The 26,440-nt window shown below is 38.0% G+C and overlaps 1 protein-coding gene across 2 annotated transcripts in view; it reads left to right on the top strand.

The window, feature by feature from the left end:
- The window catches only part of SPEF2 (sperm flagellar 2), a 182,360-nt gene that overhangs the window by 7,206 nt on the left and 148,714 nt on the right, over positions 1 to 26,440 (top strand). Inside the window, exons 2-6 of one of the 2 annotated variants that reach the window (XM_059173780.1) lie at positions 11,031 to 11,133; positions 16,396 to 16,648; positions 20,008 to 20,178; positions 22,559 to 22,699; positions 24,208 to 24,272. In XM_059173780.1, coding sequence (XP_059029763.1) covers positions 11,031 to 11,133; positions 16,396 to 16,648; positions 20,008 to 20,178; positions 22,559 to 22,699; positions 24,208 to 24,272 — 733 coding nt within the window. The remainder of the gene's footprint in view (positions 1 to 11,030; positions 11,134 to 16,395; positions 16,649 to 20,007; positions 20,179 to 22,558; positions 22,700 to 24,207; positions 24,273 to 26,440) is intronic. The other variant, XM_059173781.1, reaches the window with a different exon arrangement.

The following is a 26,440-nucleotide window of genomic DNA, read 5'->3' on the forward strand; positions in this document are numbered from 1 at the left end:
CCAGGTCAATGCCAAGCTACCAGCAGCTGCTTTTCTCTCTCTCAAATGGAAGTAAATGTCTTTGGCTTTTCAAATGTGGTTGATAATGCAGACTAGATTTTTGCTTTTCTAGGAAAGGACGAGTGAAGATTGCTAAGCATAGAATGTATAGGTCTATAGGCCTTTATTTACAATTCCAAAATTCAAGTATCTTTTTATTCATTTGGTAGCAAAACTTAACCAGAAATACTGTCATGCTATGTTTAGTCTTCATTCCTCCCACTGAAATGTTTTGCTGTAGGAATCAACTGTGTTTGATTACACATGCTTCTGGTGGGAATGATATACCTTATCAGGACCTAAGGAAGGGGCCTATGTATGACGTTAAAGACAATATCAAATATTTGCCCTCTGAGTATTGAGTTACTTTTTAAATAAGGATGCTTGTACTATTGTCACTGAGCTTAGGGATTGTGTAATTATGACATGTTATCTTAATTTGAAAAACACTGATAATAAAAATTGTGACTGAGCACTTAACTATATGCCAGGAATTATGCTAAGCATTTACATGCAATATCTCCTTAAATTCTCAAACCAACACTTAGGAGGTATAACACATCACTTTCTCTCTTTCAAAGACAAGAAACCAAGACTTTTGTAATTGCACCAAATCCAGCAGCTTGTAAATGAACAAGGAGTCAAACCCAGAGAATCTTACTCCAAAACCTTTGCTTTCCTCCTTACCTTTTTGGAATCCAAAAGGCTCATCCCCTTTGTGAGCTTTCCCCAGCTGGCTCAGGGTCATTTTGGTGGGAAGCACATGAACCATTTCATTTGTTGTATCCTGCCTCATATAGAGCTTCCAGAAAGGCCCACATCAAAGATTTCAGCAAAAGAAGACCATTGTGATAGGGATCAGGCGTCCAGCAGGGAAAATTGGAGGCAGGATTGAGTTGTTGCTGAATGACCTGGTCCCAGATGTAAATGACTTCAGAGCTCAGTATGAAGAATATCACTGAGCTCCCATGGTTTATTTATTTTTCAGATTATTCATTGATCTTGTCCTAGAGTCAAACCTGACTCCTTTTTCCCAGGAAATTCCAGTTGTTAGTGCAAATGAACTTATAGAGGGGGCCATTGCGGAATTAGTCATGGTAGCCAGGAACATTTACTGGGAAGAAAAATATAACAAACCAAAGGGCAAAAATAAACTTTCCTTTGCTTTTTTCTTTTTCTCCTTGTTGTTTCTTTCCCACACCCCTCCCCTTTTCTCTTCTTCTTCCCCCCTCTCTCTCTGGCTTCCTTTCTGTCTTCTCATACTTTTTATTCCGTATATTCCTAGGTAATATATGTTCTCTTCATCAACTTCTTTCATGTCTTATTCCAGCAGGTTGTCATCTTTTCCTCTTATTTTTTTTTCTACGTTTTCCCATTTGTTCTCATTCTTCATTCACCATCCTCCTTTCTGCTTATGTAGTACCTGGTAATTCTGAAGTGACCTATGCATACAGAAGTTTCTGTACTTGTTTATTTGTAGGAAACTATTTTTTAAAATAATTTTTTATTTTTTATCAAGATATAAGTTTCTGTACTTGTTTATTTGTAGGAAACTATTCTTTTATAAATTTTCTATTTTTTTATAAACATATAATGTATTTTTAGCCCCAGGAGTACAGGTCTGTGAATCGCCAGCTTTACACATTTCACAGCACTCACCACAGCATGCGCCCCAATGTCCATAACCCCACCACCTTCTCCCGACCCCACTCCCCCCAGCAACCCTCAGTTTGTTCTGTGAGATTAAGAGTCTCTTATGGTTTGTCTCCCTCCCGATCCCATCTTGTTTCATTTATTCTTTTCCTACCCCACCCCAAATCCCCACGTTGCATCACCACCTCCTCTTATCAGGGAGATCATATGATAGTTGTCTTTCTCCGATTGACTTATTTCACTAAGCATATTTGCTGATTTCATATACCCTCTTGTTCTATCCATGTCATGGCAAATGGCAAGATTTCATTTCTTTTGATGAATGCATAGTATTCCACTGTATGTATGTATGCATGTGTGTGTGTGTGTGTGTGTGTGTATCTCACATCTTCTTTATCCATTCATCTATTGATGGACATCTAGATTCTTTCCATAGTTTGGCTATTGTGGACCTTGCTGCTATAAACATTCGGGTGCACGTGCCCCTTCGGATCACTACGTTTGTATCTTTAGGGTAAATACCCAGTAGTGCAATTGCTGGGTCATAGGGTAGCTCTATTTTCAACTTTTTGAGGAACCTCCATGCTGTTTTCCAGAGTGTTTGCACCAGCTTGCATTCCGACCAACAGTGTAGGAGGGTTCCCCTTTCTCTGCATCCTCGCCAGCATCTGTCATTTCCTGACTTGTTAATTTTAGCCATTCTGACTGGTATGAGCTGGTATCTCATTGTGGCTGGATTTGTATTTCCCTGATGCTGAGTGATGTGGAGCACTTTCTCATGTGTCTGTTGGCCATCTGGATGTCTTCTTTGCAGAAATGTCTGTGCATATCCTCTGCCCATTTCTTGATTGGATTATTTGTTCTTTGGGTGTTGAGTTTGCTAAGCTATTTATAGATTTTGGATACTAGCCCTTTATCTGATATGTAGTTTGCAAATATCTTCTCCCATTCTGTCAGTTGCCTTTTGGTTTTGTGAACTGTTTCCTTTGCTGTACAAAAGCTTTCGATCTTAATGAAATCCCAATAGTTCATTTTTGTCCTTGCTTCTCATGCCTTTGGCGATGTTCCTAGGACAAAGTTGCAGCAGCTGAGGTTGAAGAGGTTGCTGCCTGTGTTCTCCTCAAGGATTTTGATGGATTCCTTTCTCACATTGAGGTCCTTCATCCATTTTGATCTATTTTCATGTGTGGTGTAAGGAAATGGTCCAATTTCATTTTTCTGCATGTGGCTGTCCAATTTTCCCAACACCATTTGTTGAAGAGACTGTCTTTTTTCCATTGGACGTTCCTTCCTGCTTTGTCGAAAATTAGTTGACCATAGAGTTGAGAGTCTATTTCTGGGCTCTCTATTCTGTTCCATTGATCTATGTGTCTGTTTTTGTGCCAGTACTATGCTGTCTTGATGTTGACAGCTTTGTAATAAGGCTTGAAGTCTGGAATTGTGATGCCACCAACTTTGGCTATCTTTTTCAATATTCTTTTGGCTATTTGAAGTCTTTTCTGGTTTCATATAAATTTTAGGATTATTTGTTCCATTTCTTTGAAAAAATGGATAGGATTTTGATAGGGATTGCATTAAATGTTTAGATTGCTTTAGGTAGCATAGACATTTTCACAATATTTGTTCTTCCAACCCAGGAACATGGAGCATTTTTCCATTTCTTTGTGTCTTCCTCAATTTCTTTCATGAGTACTTTATAATTTTCTAAGTATAGATTCTTTGCCTCTTTGGTTAGGTTTATTCCTAAGTATCTTATGGTTTGGGGTGCAATTGTAATTGGGATGGACTCCTTAATTTCTCTTTCTTCTGTCTTGTTGTTGGTGTAAAGAAATGCAATGGATTTCTGTGCATTGATTTTATATCCTGACACTTTACTGAATTCCTGTTCAAGTTCTAGCAGTTTCAGAGTGGAGTCTTTTGAGTTTTCCACATATAGTATCATATCATCTGCAAAGAGTGATAGTTTGCAGTGTGATAGTGGTCTTTGCTAATTTGGATGCCTTAAGTTTCCTTTTGTTGTCTAATTGCTGAGGCTAGGACTTCTAGTACTATGTTGAATAGCAGTGGTGATAATGGACATCCCTGCCATGTTCCTGACCTTAGCGGAAAAGCTTTCAGTTTTTCTCCATTGAGAATGATATTTGTGGTGGGTTTTTCATAGATGGCTTTGATAATATTGAGGTATGTCCCTTCTATCCCTATACTTTGAAGAGTTTTGATCAGGAAGGAATGCTGTACTTTGTCAAATGCTTTTTCAGCATCTATTGAGGGTATCATATGGTTCTTTTTCTTTCTTTTATTAATGTATTGTATGACATTGATTGATTTGTGGATGTTGAACCAACCTTGCAGCCCTGGAATAAATCCCACTTGGTCATGGTGAATAATCCTTTTAATGTACTGTTGAATCCTATTGGCTAGTATTTTGGTGAGAATTTTCACATCTGTCTCATCAAGGATATTGGCCTGTAATTCTCCCTCTCTCTCTTTTTTTTTTTTTAAGATTTTATTTATTCATTTGACAGACAGAGATCACAAGTAAGCAGAGAGGCAGGCAGAGAGAGAGGGAGGAAAGCAGGCTCCCTGCTGAGCAGAGAGCCCGATATGGGGCTCAATCCCAGGACCCTGAGATCATGACGTGAGCGGAAGGCAGAGGCTTAACCCACTGAGCCACCCAGGCACCCTGTAATTCTCTCTTTTGATGGGATCCTTGTCTAGTTTTGGGATCAAGGTGATGCTGGCCTCATAAAATCCCATAAATTTGGAAGTTTTCCTTCCATTTCTATTTTTTGGAACAGTTTCAGGAGAATAGGAATTAATTGTTCTTTAAATGTTTGGTAGAATTCCCCTGGGAAGCCATCGAGCCCTGGGCTTTTGTTTGTTTGGAGATTTTTGATGACTATTTCAATCTCCTTACTGGCTATGGGTCTGTTCAGGTTTTCTATTTCTTCCTGGTTCAGTTGTGGTAGTTTATATGTCTCTAGGTATGCATCCATTTCTTCCAGATTGTCAAATTTGTTGGCATATAGTGGCTCGTAGTATGTTCTTATAATTTTTTGTATTTCTTTGGTATTTCTTTAGTATGTTCTTATAATTGTATTTCTTTGGTATTTCTTTGGTATGTGATCTCTCCTCTTTCATTCATGATTTTATGTATTTGGGTCCTTTCTCTTTTCTTTTTGATAAGTCTGGCCAGGGGTTTATCTATCTTATTAATTCTTTCAAAGAACCAGCTCCTAGTTTTGTTGATTTGTTCTATTTTTTTTCTTTTGTTTGTTTCTATTTCATTGATTTCTGCTCTGATCTTTATTATTTCTCTTCTCCTGCTGGGTTTAGGCTTTCTTTGTAGTTCTTTCTCCAGCTTCTTTAGTGTAGGGTTAGGTTGTGTTATTTGAGACCTTTCTTGTTTCTTGAGAAAGGCTTGTATCACTATGTATTTTCCTCTCAGGATTGCCTTTGCCGTGTCCCACAGATTTTGAACCATTGTGTTTTCATTATCATTTGTTTCCATGAATTTTTTCAATTCTTCTTTAATTTCCGGGTTGACCCATTCATTCTTTAGAAGGATACTGTTTAGTCTCCATGTATTTGGGTTCTTACAAATTTCCTCTTGTGATTGAGTTCTAGCTTCAGAGCATTGTGGTCTGAAAATATGCAGGGAATGAGCCCAATCTTTTGATACCACTTGAGATCTGATTTATGACCCCGGATGTGATCTATTCTGGAGAATGTTCCATGTGCACTAGAGAAGAATGTGTATTCTGTTGCTTTGGGATGAAATGTTCTGAATATATCTGTGATGTCCATCTGGTCCGGTGTGTCATTTAAGGCCTTTATTTCATTGTTGATCTTTTGCTTAGATCAACTTTTAACAGTCCCCTACTGTTATTGTATCATTATTGATGTGCTCTTTGATTTTGTTATTAACTGGTTTATATAGTTGGCTGTTCCCATGTTAGGGGTATAGATATTTAAAATTGTTAGGTCTTCTTGTTGGACAGACCCTTTGAGTATGATATAGTGTCCTTCTTCATCTCTTATTATAATCTTTAACTTAAAATCTAATTGATGGGATGTAAGGATTGCCACCCCAGCTTTCTTCTGGTTCCATTAGCATGGTAAATTGTTTACCACCCCCTCACTTTAAATCTGGAGGTGTCTTTGGCTCTAAAATGAGTTTCTTATAGGCAGCATATTGATGGGTTTTGTTTTTTTACCCATTCTTTTACCCTGTGTCTTGACTGGGACATGTAGCCCATTTACATTCAGGGTAACTATTGAGAGATACAAATTTAGTGCCATTGTACTTCCTGTACAGTGACTGTTACTGTATATTGTCTCTGTTCCTTCCTGATCTACTACTTTTAGGCTCTCTTTTTGCTTAGAGGACCCCTTTCAATATTTCCTGTAGAGCTGGTTTGGTGTTTGCAAATTCTTTCAGGTTTTTGTTTGTCCTGGAAGCTTTATATCTCTCCTTCTAATTTCAGTGATAGCCTAGCTGGATATAGTGTTCTTGGCTGCATGTTTGTCTCGTTTAGTGCTTTGAATATATCTTGCCCATTCTTTCTGGCCTGCCAGGTCTCTGTGGATAAGTCTGCTGCCAATCTAGTATTTTTACCATTGTATGTTATAGACTTCTTTTCTCGGGCTGCTTTCAAGATTTTCTCTTTGTCACTAAGACTTGTAAATTTTACTATTAGGTGACAGTGTGTGGACTTATTCTTATTGATTTTGAGGGGGGGTTCTCTGCACCTCCTGGATTTTGATGCTTGTTCCCTTTGCCATATTAGGAAAATTCTCTACAATAATTCTCTCCAATATACCTTCTGCTCCCCTCTCTCTTTCTTCTTCTTCTGGAATCCCAATTATTCTAATGCTGTTTCGTCTTATGGTGTCACTTATCTCTCAAATTCTCCCCTTGTGGTCCAGTAATTGTTTGTCTCTCTTTTGCTCAGCTTCTTTATTCTCTGTCATTTAGTCTTCTATATCACTAATTCTTTCTTCTGCCTCATTTATCCTAGCAGTAAGAGCCTCCATTTTTTATTGCACCTCATTAATAGCTTTTTTGATTTCAACTTGGTTAGATTTTAGTTCTTTTATTTCTCCAGAAAGGGCTTTGTTCTCTCTGGAGAGGGTTTCTCTAGTATCTTCCATGCCTTTTTTGAGCCCAGCTAGAACCTTGAGAATCGTCATTCTGAACTCTAGATCTGACATAATACCAATGTCCATATTGATTAGGTCCCTAGCCTTTGGTATTGCCTCTGTTCCTTTTTTTTTTTTTTTTTTTTTTTTTTTTTTTTTTTTGTGGTGAGTTTTTCTGCCTTGTCATTTTGTCCAGGTAAGAATATATGAAGGAGCAAATAAAATACTAAAAGGGTGGCAAAGACCCCAGGAAAATGTGCTTTAACCAAATCAGAAGAGACCCTAAGTTGTTGGGGGGAGAAAGGGGTTAAAAAGAAGTTCAGGATAAAAAATTAGAAAAAGAAAACAAAACAACAACAAAAAAGAATATATATATATATATATATATATATATATATATATATATATATATATATTAGACTGGTGGCTATAACAGGGTCACCCACTTAATTTTGGGAGTATTTTGGTCTCTTAGAAGACCAAAATTTAAAGAATGAAAAACATATATATGGGTAAACACAATGAATGGATGGAATATGCCTATAAAGATGAAAAAAAATTTAAATTTCTAAAAAAGGAGTTGATAAAGTAAGTTGTTTGGGAAAATAAAGAAAAAGAAAGTGGAGAGAATTTGCTCGGGCTGCAGACTAGAACAGCCCGGAGCTAGATTTAGGGTATATTTTGATCTATTAGAAGAAGTTGTACCCCCACATTTTTTAGAAGAAAAAACCCTATGTGTATACAAAAAAATAAAGTTAGATACAATGAAGGATAAAATATGACTATAATAATGAAGGTGCAAAAAAAGATTATTTTTTTTATGAAAGGTATTGTTAAGATAAACTAGTTAAAAAACGTTAAAAGAGGAAAGGGTAAAAGTTAAAAAAATTAGCAGATGGAAAAAATACAATTAAAAAAATTAATTAACTGCAAGGCTAAAGAATCATGGGGAGAAAGCCATTAATTCCATGCTTTGCTTTCTCCTCCTCTGGAATTCCACTGTTCTCCTTGGTAAGTGAACTTGGTCTTGGCTGGATTTCTTGTTGATTTTCTGGGAGAGGGACCTGTTGTAGTGATTCTCAAGTGTCTTTGCCCAAGGTGGAATTGCACCACCCTTACCTGGGGCTGGGCTAAGTAATCCGTTTGGGTTCCACTTTCAGGAGCTTTTGTTCCCTGAACGCCTTCTGTAGAGTTCCCGAGGATGGGAATGAAAATGGGGCCTCCCAATCTCTGGCCTGGAGGAGCCAAGAGCTCAAGGTCCCACTCCTCAGTGTGCCCTCAGAGAAAAGTGCTCAATCACTCCCATGTCCCTGGCCTCCAGCCACGCTCCAAGCTCACCCAGCCTGTGACCAACATCTCTGTCTCTGGCACACAGCTCCACCTGGAGTCTCCAAACCCCTTAGATCCCTGAGCTCTTCCAGGAGGGTCTCCCCAGGTCTTGTGGGGACCCCACTCACAGAGCAGTGGCCTGTGCCATGGGTTACGGTTCAAGGTAACCCTGAGTGGAGAGCTCAGCTCTGTCTCTGTAGCCAGCTTCCCCACTCTAATACTCTGCAACACTCAGATACCCCTGATCCTTCTGTGACCCTACAGGAACTGGGGCCACACAGACCCCACATGGGCTTCACCCCAGTGTAGCCTCTGGAGTGATGTCCCTCAGTGGAACAGACTTTTAAAAGTCCTGATTTTGTGCTCTGTTGTTCCGCTGCTTGCCAGGAGCTGGCCCCTCCTCCCGTGGTCTATCTTCCCATTGTTTTGCATTCACTTCTTCGCTGGTCCTACCTTTCAGAAAGTGGTCGATTTTCTATTTCTAGAATTGTTGCTCTTCTTCTCTTCGATCTCCTGTTGGATTTGTAGGTGTTCAGAATGATTTTATAAACTATCTAGCTGATCTGCTACCCGATGTCATCTCAGCTTGTTACTTCTCTGCCATCTTGACTCCTCCCCCTCTGTAGGAAACTATTTGACAATTAGATAATAACTGTTTGCTGTTCTTTGACCTTTATAGCCACAAATGCCTCTATTTTACTCATATCAGAATTGCCTTATTAATATGTCATGCATTTCAAAGGAAGTGATTATTATTTTATTTTTCTTTGACCTTTGTGTAACAAACCGTTTACTAAAGGCCCTTTGCCTACTACATGGAGGGCGACAGAATGGGATACAAATATTCCCTGGTTATTCATGGGCTAGACTTAAGGCATTCAGTCAAAGGAAGAGCAGGCATAGTGCAAAATCCAGAGGGAGGAGGAATGAACTACCTTAAGGTGGCAGACCAACAGCTTCTGAATGCAAAGCAATAGTCTTTAGACTATGAATAGATACCCATAGTCTGACAGTACCCATAGTATGTCAAATGGCTCCTCAGAAAGCTGAGAGGAAAATAAGGGTGGTCTAGAGAAGAGGAAAGAGGGGAAAACAAAACAACCCAGAAAGAAGGAAGCAATGACAGAAGAAGTGCAAGACACAATGGAGAGCAGCCCAGGTGTCACAGTAAGGACAGTAATGGCCACCAAGACCAGGACAGCACTGGTGGCCAATAGTGTCTGGTCTTTGAGGAAAAGAGGAAGAAACAATGACTCAGGAGGAGGAGATAGCACACCTCTGCCTTTTGGACATGGAAGGAGCCATTTGGATTTCAGTGGCTTCAGATAATACTACTATCTGATGTCAAGAAACGCAGTCAGTAGATTCTGATGCTGAATGGTTCTGGAGTTCATCCTAAGTAGATAGAGTCAATGGACATAGTTGACATCCTTTTTAACTACTTTATTATGTTTTGATTCAACCTGAGAATTGCAGTATTATTAGGAGTATAAAATATTTTGAGAACAAATATTAGGAGAGTTTTGGGCAAAACTGTGGGCTGGTATCATATATGCAAGAATTTTATTCTTATGAGAATGTGTGAAATGCCAAGTAAGGCCTCTGGGCAGTGGCCTTGTGGAGTGACTCACCAACACCACTGCCCACCACCCTCCACTGCAGGCAACCACACACCAAGTACCATATCTACAGATCAGAAAGAGATATTATTTCTTCATAATCTATTAGCCACCTTATTACTGGTAAAATAGATGAAATTGGATAATCTGGTATAAAAGAGCTTACAATACTTCAGTGATATAGTGTTTGGACAACTATTGCCTAAAGGACCCTGACAGAAACATGTTGAAGGTTTTGGGAGATTTTAAAATCATTTGAGAGATGATAGCTTTGTCCTATGATAGCATAATTTATTTTTTGTATCAACTTTGCATATAATCCTTGAATAATAAATAACCCAATATCCTTTGCTTTTTAAGAAAAATGCAAGTGACCCACCACTAAGGACATTTTTTAAAAAGCAAATTTTATTAACACATTTTTTCTGTACCTACCATTATGTGCTTGTTCTGTAGCAGGCATGGTACGAAGCAATTCTCATACATTACCTCTAATCTTTAAAATGGCTCTTCAGGAGAGTTATAGATATGGTTATCTCTGTTATAGAGATGAAGAGACAGGAACTCAGGGAGGTTAAGCAGCTTGCCAGAGGTTGCACAGCTAGTAAGGGGCAGAGTCATGATTCCAACGCAGATGTCCCTGGCTCCAAACTTTTTTCCTCTGGGTTATCTCTGTCTGCTTGAGACAACTAGATCAGAGTAACCCCTGGAACTATCAAGGGAAAGCCTGGTTATGTGCAGTAAATTTTTTTTTTTTTGAGGAGGTGCAGATAGATGGTTTTTGTAAAATTTCTGTTGTAAAAAGGTGAAAATTTAGTCTTAAAGTATATTAAAGTTAGTTTGCACCTCACTTGGCTAGAATATGCTATCAACATCTCTAGATTGTACTAATAACTAACGTATTAAAGCATAATTTTGTAAATTCAATTGAAGGCTTGACTTTAGATCTAAGGTTGTTTAGATAAATTTTATTAGTTGTATTTTGTTTAATTTGGTCAAAAGTTGTGTTTCTTTCAAAATTTCATATATCTTCAAGTATAGATTTATATATTTAAGAATCTTTATAACATATTATCTGTTAAACTTCAGTCTTATTGATTATTAAAAGGTGTTTCTAGAAGTATTTTCATGGCATTTTGAGTTCAAGTTAAGTTATGGAGTTTCACTCTATGCATATATAATGAAAATAATTGTGCTTTATATAGAACACTATAATTTACTTTTTTATCTTTATGTTTCAAAATTCAGGTCCCAAGTCATTTGCAAAGGCTTTTTCCAATGGTTATCTAATTGGAGAAATTCTGCACAAGTTTGAACTTCAGGGTGATTTTTCAGAATTTTCAGAAAGCAGGTTAGTGAGATAAATTCTTTCTTAAAAAGGGTCAATTCCTTTGGCATTTGAATGGTTTTAGCTTCCAAAGTTAAGGGATAGTGAGCTACAATTTTGTTAATTATTTCTTCTTTCTTTTAAGGGAAATGAAGCAACTTATAGTATCCTGGCAAAAACAAAACAAAACAACAAAAAAAAACCATAACAAGACAAAACCCTGTAATATTTTTTGTTTGTAGCAACTATGCTGAGATCTAATTCATAGATGGTCATTTACCAGTTTAAGGCATATAATTCAGTGGTTTTAAGCATATTTACATATTTAGTGTATTCACAACCATGACCACTAACCACCTGGCCCCTGGTACCCACTTATCTATTTTCTGTCCCTATGGATTTGCCTATTTTACGCATTTCATATTAGTGGGATCATATAATATGTGTATTTTGTGATTGGCTCCTTCCACTTAGGACACTGTTTTCAAGGTTTATCCATGTTATAGTTTGTATCATTACTTCTTAATTCCTACTTATTTGATAAATGATTTCAATTGGATATATCACATTTCACTTATTAATTCATTAATTGGTGGATACGAGTCATCAGTTATTCTGAACAGTGCTACTATGACCATTGTGTTTTCATATGGAAATGTTCTCATTCCTCTTGGGTGTGAAATTCACCTAGGAGTGAAGTTGTTCGGTTACATTATGTATGTTTACAATTTTGAGCAACACCTGAATTGCTTTGCAAAATGCCCGTTATCATTTACAGTTACGCTAGTAACATATGAAGGTTTCGGTTTTTCCACATGATCATCAATGCTTGTTAGGGTCTTTTTGATTATTGTTGTCTAGTCAGTATTAAGCAGTATCTCTTTGTGATTTTGATTTGCATTTCCCTAATGAGTAATGATGGTGAGCCTCTTTTCATGTGCTTATCAGTCATTTGTTTTGCTTCACTGGTGAAATGTTATACAATCCTTGCCTATTTTCTTTTAAATTTTACTTTTTTTTAAGATTTTATTTATTTATCTGAGAGAGAGAGAATGAGATAGAGTGAGAGCACAAGTAGGCAGAGAGAGAGTGAGTGGGAAAAGCAGGCTCTCTGCTAAGTAGGGAGCTGGATGTGGGACTTGATCCCAGGACCCAGGGATCATGACCTGAGCTGAATGAAGGCAGTTGCTTAACCAATTGAGCCACCCAGGCGCCCTTAAATTTTACTTTTTAAAGCAGTTTCAGATTGATAGAAAAATTGAGAAGAAGGGACAGAGATTACCTATTAACTCCCTCCTCTGACACATACATAGCCTCCTTAGTACCCACTCCCCAACCAGAGGGTGCATTTATTACTGCTGATGAACCTATAATGATACGTGTTCACTCAAAGTAAATAGTTTACATTTGGGTTCATTCTTAGAGTTGTACATTCTATGGGTTTGGACAAATGTAGAATGACTTGTATCTACCATTGTAGTATCTATACATAGTATTTGCACTGCCCAAATCCTCTATGCTCTATCAGTCATCCTCCCTTACCCCAACCCTGGCAACTACTGATTTTTTTTTTTTTTTTTGTTATCTTTATAGTTTTGCCTCTTGCAGAATGTCATATAGCTGGAACTTATGGCTTCTTTCACTTAGAAATATGCATTTAAGTTTCCTCCATATCTTCTCATGGCTTGGTAGCTCATTTCTTTTTAGCACTGAATAGTTTTTCATTGTCTGGATGGACCACAGTTGATTTATCCATTCACCTGCTGAAGGACATCTTGGTTGTTTCCAAGTTTTAGTAATCATAAATAAAACTGCTGTAAACATCCATGTGCGGGTTTTATGTGGACATAAAATTTCATCTCCTTTGGGTAAATAAACAGGGTCACAATTATTGGATCAGATGGTAAAAGTATGTTTAGTTTTGGAGGAAACCAATGAACTGTTTCCCAAAGTGGCTGTACCCTTTAACATTCCTCCCAGCAATGAATGAATGAGAGTGCTTGTGACTTCACATCCTCATCAGCATTTTAGCGTTGTTAGTGTTTTGGATTCTGGCCACTCTCATAGGAGTATAGTGATAGCTCACTGTTGTTTTAAATTACAGTTCTTGAAAGTTGTGGAGTATGTTTCTATGTGTGTATTCTCTGAGGTTCAAGCATTGTCCCAGCCGCACACAATTATGTTTCTCATTGAAAAAATGAATGATGTCAGAAAGTATACCTGTTTAGAAGACTTAAAAGCACCATTCTGACCAGATGATGTCTGTAGTATTTCAGATAGACTAAACTGATGTCAGCAGGGTCATAAAGGCCCTTTGTGTTAAATGGAAAAAGGGACCTCATCTGGCTGGACACAACTGTGAAGACACAGGTCTCAGTGAACAGAGAGGCCTTTGTGCTAAGGAAAGGAACCCCTTTTTGTATGAAATAGCCTCGCATCAGGGACAAGACATGACAGGCTAAGCAGAAGGTAGATTCACACCCTTGCTCTACCTTTGGACAGGGGTGTGCCCTGAATAGCATCATGTATAACAGCCCTGCTTTTCACCCACTGCAAAGAGCTAACTTTATGCCACTGAGAGTCACTGCATTCCTTAATGTGAGAAGAGGGACCTACTTGTTCTGACAACCAAGTTCCATCCATCCTGAATTCTCGGAACAAGATACTATTTTTCCCAGGGCACAGGGTCTTTTAAAGAAGGATCAGTATATTCATGGATATGACTTTTGTAGAAGTGTACTTTGTGTGGAAAAGGATCCTTCTTTGTCAAACCTATTTCTTTAGGCAGATAGGTAACACTGGGCTCATGATTTGGGGATTTTGTCAAAAAAAATTTTTTTTAGTCTAAAATATAAGTGTTGCTTATAACTGAATCTATTTGCCTTAGAGATTAATAGGATAAAATAATAAAAAGTAAAGGAGCATGGATATTCCTGGGGGAACAGCTTCTACTAACCTTGTAAGTTGTGTTCCCTCATCAGGTGACAAGGAGGAGAGAAGATAGGTAATCTCTGGGCAAATAAGAACTATGGGTATCAGATACTTAAGATAATTTTAAAAATCCTAAGAATGGGAGCACCTACATGACTCAGTCAGTTAAGCGTCTGACTCATGATTTTAGCTCAGCTTTTGGTCTTATGGTTATGGGATACAGCCCTACATTCTCCATTCTTACTGGGTGCTGGGCTCAGTTCTGATAACTTCTGGAAATGGATACTGTTTGCTTTTGGATTTTCCCCCCACGAATTTTGATGCCCCTCATCTCTGTAGCCCTAGGTTATGACCCAGGACAAAGCTCTGACGAGTGCCTCTCTGGCCATCTGTCCAAATATGTGTGGTGCACAAGACATGGGACTTTGAGGATAGGAGGGCGTGGAAGAGTCACTGTGATGGCAGAGTGAGACTGGGTGGGTCCAGGGAAGGCAAGCACAAGTCATGGATCTCACTGGCCTTTTAGAGTCGTACTTTTCAAACATGGTCTGCTTCACCTGCCTCGTTTTAGGCAGGTGTGTGTTACATCACACTTTAAGGTTACTTGTGCAGGAACAAACTTCAAACCTGGACACAAGAAGACCTAAAAAATGTTTACTCTTGTTGTGAGATTTCCTGTAGCATTCATTATTTCTTCTCATGACCTCTGTGACCTGCTTCTTTTTTATTAATTTAAAATATTGTATTCAAAGCTTATTGATATAGTTTGATATGCCAGGTACACATTACCAAATATTTCTGTTAAAACAATAATAGTAAACAGAGGAAATAAGACAGTAAATGACCCCATATACCTGGAAGAGGAATTTAAGTTGTTGCATCTCTGTTTTTGTTGACATTGGCCTTCCCATGATATTGACTCCTCATTCCTATTTAGAAATCATTCATAGAGTCCCTCAGGCTCACCTCCTTTTGCACCATGGGTTTTTTAATTTGCAGTGAATGGGCACTTTTAGGCTACATTTTAGAAGGCTCACAAACATCTGAAAAGGCATACACATTTCATGTCTGTGCCCGAGTATGTGTTTTCTTTCCTGTGGAACAGGTGCCATGGCTCTCATCAAATTTTCAGTGGTATCTGTGACATAAAACAAAAAACAAAAACAGTAACCTCTGGAGAAACAGGATACTATCAACAGTATATAAATTTTAAGTGTGAATCAATCACTATAAACTTCTAAAAACTTAACTGAGGTACATGAAGATCATTGTATCATCCCCAAATAATTTTATAGTCCAAAATGAAGTTACTGAATGAATAACCCTGTTATCAGGGTGCCCAATATGTGCCCAACCCCTCTTTTCTAAGGTATCGTTTTGTTTTTGCTTTTATTTTTTTGGAGGGGGAAGGGTAGGACTTTCATTTATATATGAGTATATTCAGTATATTTTTTTTCCATGAAAGAATGTGACTGAATGTTAGGAAGTTAAAGTAAGGAGGACATAGGCCAGTGGTTAAAATTGGTATTTGTTTCTAGTTGGAACATGGAAAGGCACAGGAATTGAAAATGCCCCCAACATTATCCTTCTGTCACTGGATTCATAGGCTTATTAACAGCCCTAGATTATTTGAGACCTGTATTCTAACACGGACCTCAATTTACCGCTTCTTGTTTACTTGTTTACTCATCTGTTTTTCCTGCTGTGAACCCCGCAAGGGTAGGGGCTGCACCCTATTCATCTTTGTAAGTTTAATAAACATATTAAAAGTTCATAGGTGACTCAGCATTAACTTAAAATTAGAAAGTCTTTACTGATAAAAGTAGTAATATAACATTTAAGTGAAGATGATATAATTAGTGTGATTGCATAGCTAATATCATTTAATGAAATATTTCTGATGGTGCCTGGGACGATCACTGTTAAAGTCATCAGTGCAACATTTAGGGCTATTTTCAGACTCCTGTAATAATGTCATTTAACAATATGGAAATTTAAATTATAGTTTTTCCTTCTGAGTAAAATATTTTTCAAAACCATAGTTGTTTTTCCGTGTAGAAGAAAGCACTTAGTTTTCTGTTTTTGTTTTGACCTCTTGTAAAAATCCTAGCATGCATTTAAGCAGAAAAATGTACAAAATCAGCTTTAGATATACCATTCCAGAGAAATGAATGGGAGGAGTTCAGGGCAAATAGAATATCTCAATGTAGTTACATGATTGAGTGGTTTTAGAGAGGAGTGGTATAGGAAAAGAATATGCAATAATTCATAATATTAGATCATGGCAATGCCTCTGATATTTGTTGTCTCTAATTCAGTGCCAGTGTCTAATTTGGAAACTGTTTTAATGCCTAGAGTTTCAAATGCCAAACTCAATAATTTTTCTCGCTTGGAGCCAACGCTTCACCTTCTGGGTGTGCAGTTTGATCAGAACGTGGCCCACAACATCATCACGGAAAAGCCTGGGGCGGCAACCAAACTTTTGTATCAGTTGTACATTGTTCTTCAGAAAAAGAAGAAAAGTGGACTGACTGGAGTGGAAATACAATCCATACAACCCCCAGCAAACATCAGACAGCAAAGTATGAAAAGTGAGGCTTTTCGAGACGTAAGTACACAGAGAAACATAAACGTATCACAATGTAAGACTTGGGAAAGTAAAATGACAGTGACATTGGCTGCTCAAAGAAGCACCATTGGGTAGCTATGTCCCTTATGTATGTTCTTGGTCATACTTGGATTTTGTTTTATATTAATGTTTTCAATTCATTTATCATTTTTGATGTCTCCCTCCTTCCTATCTACATTACCAACAGTTTATCAAATTCTGTATGTTTCTAATTTGCAGTGTTTTTATGCCTTGCTCCTCTCTTTCCATTTCTGGCCCTGTCATGTCTGCTCAGATCCCTGCGTGAACACTGCAGCAACGTATCTAACACGTCTCCCGGTCTTCTAGCTTTCCACCAGAGGTCAATCAAAGGCTAGGTGAATCTTTCCTAAATTCCAGTTGCACTCGGCCCTTTTGCTCAGAAGCCTGCCATTTTACTGGACTGACATTCAAAATCTTTCACTCAATGGTCTCAATCTGTCTTTCTCTGTTTCTTCAGAGTCCTCAGCTTAAAGTCTTTTTTTTCTTTCTTTTTTTTTTTAAGAGGATTTTATTTATTTATTTATTTATTGTCAGAGAGAGAGAGAGAGAAAGAGAGAGCACACAAGCAGAGGTAGAAGTAGGCTCCCTGCTGAGCAAGGAGCCCGATCTGGGACTCTATCTCAGGACCCTGAGATCATGACCTGAGCTAAAGGCAAACGCTTAACCAACTGAGACACCCAGGCATCTTGAGTCTTAGTTTTTTCTTCACTGATCCCCAACCTGTCCTTGAATAGCTCTTATACATTTCTGCTTTTCTCTCCCTTTCACCTAAGCTCACACTTTTCATCTCGCTCCTTCCCACAAACTCTTCTCCATCCACTGCTGTGCAGCCTTCCCAACACAAATGGATTTTTCCTGTGGAACTCCTAGGGCATGGGTAGTTTCCACTCTCTAGTGATAGCCTCCTGCTGCTCATACTGTTGCCAGCTTTCATGATTAATATGTCATACGGCCTCACAAGATTTTTAGTCCCTCAAATTCAAGGAATATGCCTGATAGAATGCTTTCAACATTGCAAATATTCATTGTGTTTTGATTAGTTGATACAACTTTTTAGTTGACAATTCTCTCCAGTTCCTGTTGCTGTTTCCTTATGGCAAAAGAAGTACATTAACTTTTCCAGGCCTCTAGGATAATGGGGAGTGTTGCACTGACCCAATGCATTAAATAGAAATGGAAATAATTAAATGTTTAAATTGAACTTCTGAAGACACAGTGACATAATTAGATGTGAGGGCCATCTCCACTTTTGTATTTGTCTATTCTTAGCAGACAATCTTACGAACCTGATGGCAGAAGGAGCTCAGCACCCAAGAGAGCTGCAAATTAGAATAAGGTTACAACCAAAGAACTTGGTCTTGCCTTCTGCCCCCTTCACTTGCAAAGCTGAGTAACTTTGGGCCAATCCTTGGAATACTCTTAACCTCCATTTTCCCAGCAGCTAATAATCAATAAGATTGATTATCTCTACCTGCCTCAGAGTTAGGCTTTTTTTTTTTAAATATGTATATAATTTTAAGGAACCAATTCACAAGAAAATTCTTTGTGAAGTGTAAAACAGTCAACAGGAACAAGAGTTGTAAGAGTTGTGTAATTGAAGCCAACAATAAACCATTGTGTTTAATGTTGGCCATGGTGACCTCCCAGAGTCAACCATTCATTCATTGAACAATATTAATTGGGCTCCTATTTTATGTCAGGCAATTCCACTACAATCAACACAAGAAAAGTCCCCACCTGTTTAGAGCTTCCATTCTTAGGAGAGAAAAATATTTCAGTGGAGTAGTGTGGAATGTTCAGAGTTGAAGAATAAATTGAGATGAGGCAGATGGGAGCAGAGACGGAATAGAAGCGTAGAGCATAGAGGGAATGTGGAGGTGAAAGAGACGAGAAGAGAACAGTGGCTGCAGGAGAGAAGCACACGAGCAGGGTGCCGTTCTTTGTTTCCTCTATGGGTATAGAAAGTGGGACAGCTGGCCAGTTGAGAAAAAGAACCAGGGGCAGGAGATGACTGGTGTGGGAGCCAAGTCCTCTGGGAAAGAAAGGAGGATGCAGCCGATGGTCCAGGTGGAGGAGGAGGTATCTTAAGAAAGAACTAGACATGCCTTTTCTTCTGAAAGCAGGTAGAAGAAAATGCAGGTGTCTTACATAATTATAGTAATGACTAAAATTTATTGATTGTGCAGAGCAAGATGCAAAGAAAGCCTGGTTCCAGGATATATATATATATATATATATATATATATATATATTTTCCTTTGATCTTCACAATAGCCTTATAAGATACCCATATTTATTATTCCCATTTTACAGATGATGAAACTAAGGAGCAGAGGAGTTAAGTAACTTGCTCAACTTAATGCAGCAAATAGGTGATAATGTTGCAACAAACCTAGGCAGAGTGACTCTAGAGCCACACACTTAACCGTGGTCTATGTTATATCTCAGAGGGTATTTCCTGGGTAAGGGAGGGATAATAAGGATATAAGATAAGATGTAGACATATGTTGAAGTAGAGAAGTAGGATGTTCAGGGACTTTACACTTTTGTTGCCTCTGTGGAGACAGAGGCCAGGCCATTTTTAATAATGAAAAAAGCAGGAAGGTGAGTAAGGGCTTAAAGTCACCTGAAAGGTGCTTAAGAGATCTTCTGAGTAAGTGCCCATATCTGCTTAGGTGGCTTTAGAAGACAAGGACCAAAAATGGTTTGAGCAACAGTTCCATTTGAAAAAAAAAAAAACTTTAATAAGTCTTCAGCTTTTAAGGAGATTACTTTTGGTTATGAAAGTTTTACTTAATTCCATTAGCCCTATTACTCTGTTCCCCATTTTATAATCATCTTTGAGGTTCATTTTCTTACACTCTTAGACTCTCATTTCCAATGGCCTGGAAGTTTTAATGTTTCTTCACTTTTTACAAGGAAGTAGCTTAAGTTATGGAAAGAATCTGGGTCTTATATTATCTCTTATATGTTGAATTGGTTTTGTGAAATTATTTTTATGAAAATGTACTTCTCTAAGAATTCCAATGCCATTCATTAAAAATTAAACTCAGAAAAAAATAAAAATTAAACTCAGAGCAAAAAATATACGAATATATTTGAAACTATTTTATAAGAAAGAATTCAAACATGTGTTTATTGTTTTCATGTAAATTAAAGATCTGAATGACTAGTATGGGGCTTGCATTTATTTTAACCATCAACAAGAGTAATTCACTGAGATTTTATTTTGAAGACAAATTTTGCATGTGCTTTTAATGACAATATACTTTTTATTTTCTAATAATGAAATCCTTTGAACTGCTTTCTCCATTTAGAGACTTAGAAACCTGATACCACGTCAAACTGATTTCAATCTGATGCGGGTTACACACAGGTTTCAAGAAAAATATAAACACATGAAAGAAGATCTTGTCCACATGCATTTTGAGAAACTCCAAAAATTTCAAAAGCTCAAGGAAGAACAAAGATCCTTTAATATTGAAAAGGTTTTATAGTATGATTTTTTCAGAAATTGATTAGAGCATAGAGAATACTGTTTGGGATTTATGCCTATAGTACACATTGCATAAGCATTAATGTAGCATAAGTCGCGTGTTCCTTTGACTCCTGCTCCACCCTGCTCTCACCTTTCTCTCCCTTACTCTTCCCTTTGTTCCATTCCCACTCCTGCCCTCACCTCTCCTTGTGACCAGGAATGAGAACTGCCATTCTCTGGAGTGGCAGGACAACTTGATTTCTTTTTAGGTTGTCTGATAGAAATTAATGCTTCACATGGGTGAGCGGTGGGGGTTTGCAACTAACCACTCCAGTGAAGGCTTATGATGGCTGCCCCCACTAAGGGATGTAGAGCGACATTCCCTCTCTGAGTTCCCTCTTCTGCAATCTCTTGATTTTTCTGTCCTGCCTCATTTCTCTCGTCCTGGTAGTTTGAGGTGATACCCTGCTTGCTTTCTTTTCCAAACCCCTTAAACATCTCTTGCCTTCTTTCTGGCCCTTCTTGCTTTAACTAACTCCCCACTGCTTCTCAAATTCCTCTGAAAACCTTTAATGATCTCCTATGCCTTTAAGTACATGAGAACATGATGGTGTAAGGAATCGTTAAAGATTTTCAAGAGAATTTCAGGTGACTACATATATGGAATGTGTAAACTACAGGCAAAAGAATTATAGTTCTTCTCCTTGCACTACAAATCACTTTTCAAATTCATATATTTAAAATGGTAAGAAATGGACACCTCCTGAATATAGTCAGCCCCCTGTGCAGAGGGGAGGGAAAGATGAGAGACAAATTCTGGAGGATCTTATGGTCTCATTACTTGCCAGAGAGTCGATAAAGCGCTGGGCTTCCCCTCTTGCATTGCATGGTAAGGCGACAAGGCACTCCTAAAGCAGTGTCTAAAAAAGACCAAGCGCTGGGACTCTTAATTTTTAAGGAACCAGCCCGTCTAACTTTGATGTGCTAAGTGTAATGCAGAAAGAGTCCAAGGAAAGTTGGGAAAAAGGAAATATGAAACCATTAAATATTAAATTATGTTAAAAATGATAGGAAGCAGGGGCACCTGGGTGGCTTAGTCAAACATCTGACTCTTGATTTCAGCTCAGGTCATGATCTCAGGGTCATGAGATCAAGCCCCACGGTGGGTTCCATGCTGGGCCTGCGGTCTACTTAACATTCTCTCCCTCTCCCTCTGTTCCTCTTCTCTTCTGCCCGGCCCCAGCTTGTGTTCTCTCTCTCACATATAACAGAAAAAAAAAAAAAATCGCAGGAAGCAAATAGGGAGAGCCTATGTCATCCTGGTTTTCTTGAGAAGGAAAGATCAATATATTACAACAATATAAAAAGTTATATTTTGGAAAGTAAAATGAAGAAAAATTTTAAGTTATTTATAATTTTTGACTTTTTAGTGGTTAAAGTGTCTTTGGATGGAAAAAATGATCTTATTAGCTCTAATATAATACTTAGTAGTAAAATCATGATTAGTTTTACATGTTACTTCATAAATAATCTAACCTTCAAAATATTTTGTCTGGTTTTCATGATTTCTTTTTTTGCTTTCATTTATGCTTGTGTTCTACTTAAAATAAATACTCCCAGGTAGAGAAGAGATGATCTAATAATGGTATCACATAATTCAGTATTTAATTCAGTATTTGAAGTAGCCTCTGATTTCATTGTTTAGCTGTGACTGAGTTTGGGGGAAGTTTGTCATATCTCCTGGATTCCCCAGAAGTCCTCCTAAAGACCATCTCCCAGATGGAATTTTCTCTTCAAGTCATCTTTAGAGACAGAATTTTCTCTTTGCATTATTGGGTAGGTCAGAAGGTAGAATTGGGAAAGAATGATATTCTTCTTTGTATCTGAGGCGCCTTTATTTCTTACAGTGTCATTACCTAGAATGAAGATGCACACATCTGATAGGCATAATTTGAGGATTCCAAAATCGTGTGTGTTTGTTTTTTTAAAGATTTATTTATTTATTTATTTATTTGACACAGAGAGAGAGAGAGAAAGAGCACACAAGCAGGGGAGCGGCTGGCAGGCAGATAGGGAGAAGCAGGCTCCCCACTGAGCAGAGTGCCCCATGTGGGGCTCGATCCCAAGATCCTGGGATCATGACCAGAGCTGAAGACAGATGCTTAACAGACTGAGCCACCTAGGTGTCCCCCCCCAACAATTGTGTTTTAATATCATACTTTTTGAAATGAGTCATATTGATACCTGCTTTCTAACATTACATGTTTGTGACACCCACTCCATTGGTAAATTGCTGAGTTCTGAGAAATGTATATATGTGTACCTGTGAGTGTGTAACATAGCCTGTTTTTCTGATGAGTGGAATAACTAAACATCTGTGGGATATTCAGCAATGCTTGAATAGAAGACGACAAAATGAAATAATGGCCAAAATCCAAGCAGCTATCATACAGATTCCTAAACCTGCATCAAATCGTACTTTGAGAGCACTTGAGGCCCAAAAAATGATGAAAAAGAAAAAAGAGGCAGAGGTAAGTGATAATCCTTTAATTTGGTGTTGTGTTAATCTTAATGAAAGAAAGATCTTTCTCTAAAACACAGAGATTGCCCCCCAACTTCTTAGTTCCTTTTCAAATTATTGGTGGCATTTTTCCTTCTCATTCAAAACCCCTTCACTGTGTGCATATCTAATCCATATTATACTGTTATTTGTTCAGAATGAGAGAATGTAGCTGTAGGTCAGGGATAGGAAACTCATGTTAAATGACCGTACCAATCTGGACTCCTGTGTTGAGGATTCTGTGGTCACTACAAAAATATTCTAGAATGGTGCTGCTGTGATGGGTCACAATCACCATGGGTACAGAGCTGTCAGTCAAGGTACACACACTGTACATATGCCATTCCTACTGTATGCTTTAATCAGTCCCTTCTCACCATGCTGCACTGTTTTTCTGAGTACCAGGAATGTTAAGTTGTTTGCTTGCTATCAGTATGTGTAAATTTAAGATACCTATGCTAGTGGTGTTTTATTAGACCATACCAGCTGTCAGTCATTCTAGTAGGATAACATCTGCTTCTCTTTCATAGTGGAGAAATACTACATTTTGATACTAATTCCTGCAGCCTACATTGCATACTACTCCAGTCTTTATTAATGATAATCTCTCCTGGGACCTAAGGAAAAGAATAACAGTTACCATTTATTGAGGATTTGCTATATGTCAGCCTGTGGGTTGGCAACTTTACATTATCTTTCATTTGTAAATAACTCTCTAAGTAGGATATTACTCCCCCAATTTCTAAATAAGGAAACTGAGACTCAGAAAGCTGCCATGTTTCACTCTGAGGATAGTAAAGCAGAGATTGACAGGTCTCTCTGATATCTAAATCCAATACATTTTATGTTAATCCACATTTCTTTATTTTTTAATATTTAAAAAATATCCTGCACTTGTATTCTAAAGAAAATTACTCAGAGAGTTTTTTTCCAGATCCAAATTTTAGAAAAGTATTTAATTCTTAAATTTCTCACATGGTTAAGGTTTATTAATAAGGATTTACAGTAGATGAAGGATGAACTAAACTAATATTCAGAGAGCAAATTAATAGCATAAAAAAGGTTGCACAAGAAATGTTTAAGACATGCAAGATAATAATTTTTGAAGAAGGATTTATATCCCCCCCAAAATGCTTATTTTTCTTTAAAAGAATTGCAAACAAAAATTCATGGCCTGAGACTCTTTGATAATTTCCATTCTCACTAAATGGCCTTTGTTGCACTCTCAGAGCTAGAACTGTGAGTGGAATGATTCAGAGAGGGCAGCTTTCACACTCTTTTAGGTATATTTAGCCTAGTCTAAAAATAATGAATCAGAACTATAAAAGTATTCTATAATGCAGCTTTTTATATCTTACCTCCTAATTAGCCTGAAATAGTAGTGAATACAACCTTGGAAATTTGTAAAGTGAACACAGTAAATGAAGATTTTTCAGTGGCTTTTAGAGATGGAAAACTGATAACGAATTTTCTTTAAAGGATGTGGCTAATGAGATTAAGAAGTTTGAAGCCTTAATAAAAAAGGATCTCCAGGCCAAAGAAAGGTGAGATGTGAATTACTTTAGCAATCACAGAACTGCTTTCTGTTCTACCTAGAGCTTTTAAATACTCAGAAAGAGTTTATGGGGAATAGCTGCTCCAAAGATCTTTTCACTTTGTAGAAGCTTCATTAAGAGAGTACAGGAAAGAAGGTAAATGAGCTAACATTCAGGTTGATTGTTCATGAACAACTTTTGTAAAGACCAGGAGAACTATTATGAGTTGGGAAGTTATTTTATTTTTCTATGCTATGCTTACTGTCCTAAGTTAACACAATTTTTGAGCATTTATAAAAATTGTTTCAAGTTACCACTAATTTAACTTTGTCGTAAAGCCTTTATTAGACGCTCATGGGTTTCCTTCATGTTGTGTGCTCAGCAGTTAGCATAGGGACCAGCAATAAAAAACTGTAGAATGAGTGTAACTGTCACTGAAATGGTCAGCTCCGGGGGTTTATTTCAAAAAATGCCTGCTTAATGGGCTTCATTTGCCTAAAGATAAAGATCCTCTCCCTTTTCTTTCCTATTAGGGGTCACTGACTCAGAGAAGATAATTGAGTAGGGTCTGCGTATGTGGGAGCAACTTGAATTCTTCCACATTTTTAAATGGGAACTTCCCAAATTCTACTCACTTACATTTTATGGAATGTGAACTAATTTCTGTTAAAGAAGAAAAGCTGACACAAATTAAATAAATCAGTTCCATATTAATATTTCTGAGGGAAAGAAACAGAGTCAAATGAGGAGAAATAAAAAGAAGTGCTGGTGAGGAACTCAAGTGTGGAAGGAAAATAAAGTGAAGAATACATACATTGTATTTTCTTCTACCCTCTGCAAAAACTTTGGATGCCCTATTCTGATTCCCACTGCCATTTACCAGTGCTGCCCCAGGCTAAAGAAAACACAATCCAAGCCTACCCACCTAGTAGCCACCACCCAAACCCCACTATCCTCATCGCCGCGGGGGCCAGGAAACCACCGGATTTCTTCCAACTCTTTCCCTCATCTCACCTGCCATGCACTCGGGAGTGATAAGTGGATGGTATCTGCCAGAGCAATAAAATGTGGAAATACTTTCGTTACTTTAGGTGAATAGTATTCCCTCTAGCTCTGTGGCTTATCCCTTTCCTGGGACCCCTCAATTTCCACGCAATTTAGCAACCAGCATTAACACCAAACATAGCAGTGGCCTGTGATTCCTGCACCAGCACCCATTTTGATTGATTAGTGTCTTTGCCATGTCAGTTGTTAAATTTTTTTTTTTACTTTTTTTTTTTTTCTTTTAATTTATTTGACAGAGAGAAAGATCACAAGTAGGCAGAGAGGCAGGCAGAGAGAGAGGGAGAAGCAGGCTCCCCACCAAGTAGAGAGCCTAATGCCGGGCTCGATCCCAGGACCCTAAAGCCGAAGTCATGACCTGAAGCTGAAGTCACAATCTGAGCAGAAGGCGAGGTTTAACCCATTGAGCCAGCCAGGTGCCCTCAGTTGTTACATATTTTAAAGATCATCCTGTGCAATACAGCTCAAACATTCACTCTGCTTATGGCTATTGGCTTTGCCAACCCATCTTGAACCTAAGTCTCTCTATCAATTAGCTTTAGAAACCCCAAACAAAAGCAGGTTAAATTAGATAGAGGCTTACCTCTCTCCTGTAATAGAAACCAGAATGTAAGCCTCTCAGGGAATCTGCTGGAGCTCCAAACTCATCAAGGACTGAGGCTTTCCTTTAGCTCCACTGTTCTGTTGTGGTTTTTGTACATTCATTCATATTCACAGTACAAGATGGCTCATGGGGCTCTGGCCATTTTGCCCATGTTCTAGATATAAGGAAGGAAGATAAGCAAAAAGTAATTATCTGAAATAGCTGAAATAGCTCCTTTTAAGAACCTTCCCACAAATTCCAGGTAACATTTGTGTTTACATTTTATTGGCCAGAATTTGGTCACATGGCCACACTTAGCAGAATGGGAGGCTGGGAAATGTAGGCTTGGGCTGGGTACACTGTCTGTACTCAGTTTGGGCTGAGCCCCTGAATAAACGTGGGGCTCTGTTTTGTGGAAAAAGAGAAGGAAATGGCAGTGTCTATCACAGATCCTTTCTCGGCAGAAGCCTCTACTTGGTCTTGCCAGAGATTGAGCTTTGGAGGGCCATGAACTATAGACATCCTCACTTCA

The sequence above is a fragment of the Mustela lutreola genome, chromosome 5 (assembly GCF_030435805.1).
Source record: "Mustela lutreola isolate mMusLut2 chromosome 5, mMusLut2.pri, whole genome shotgun sequence".
NCBI classification, from domain to species: domain Eukaryota; kingdom Metazoa; phylum Chordata; class Mammalia; order Carnivora; family Mustelidae; genus Mustela; species Mustela lutreola.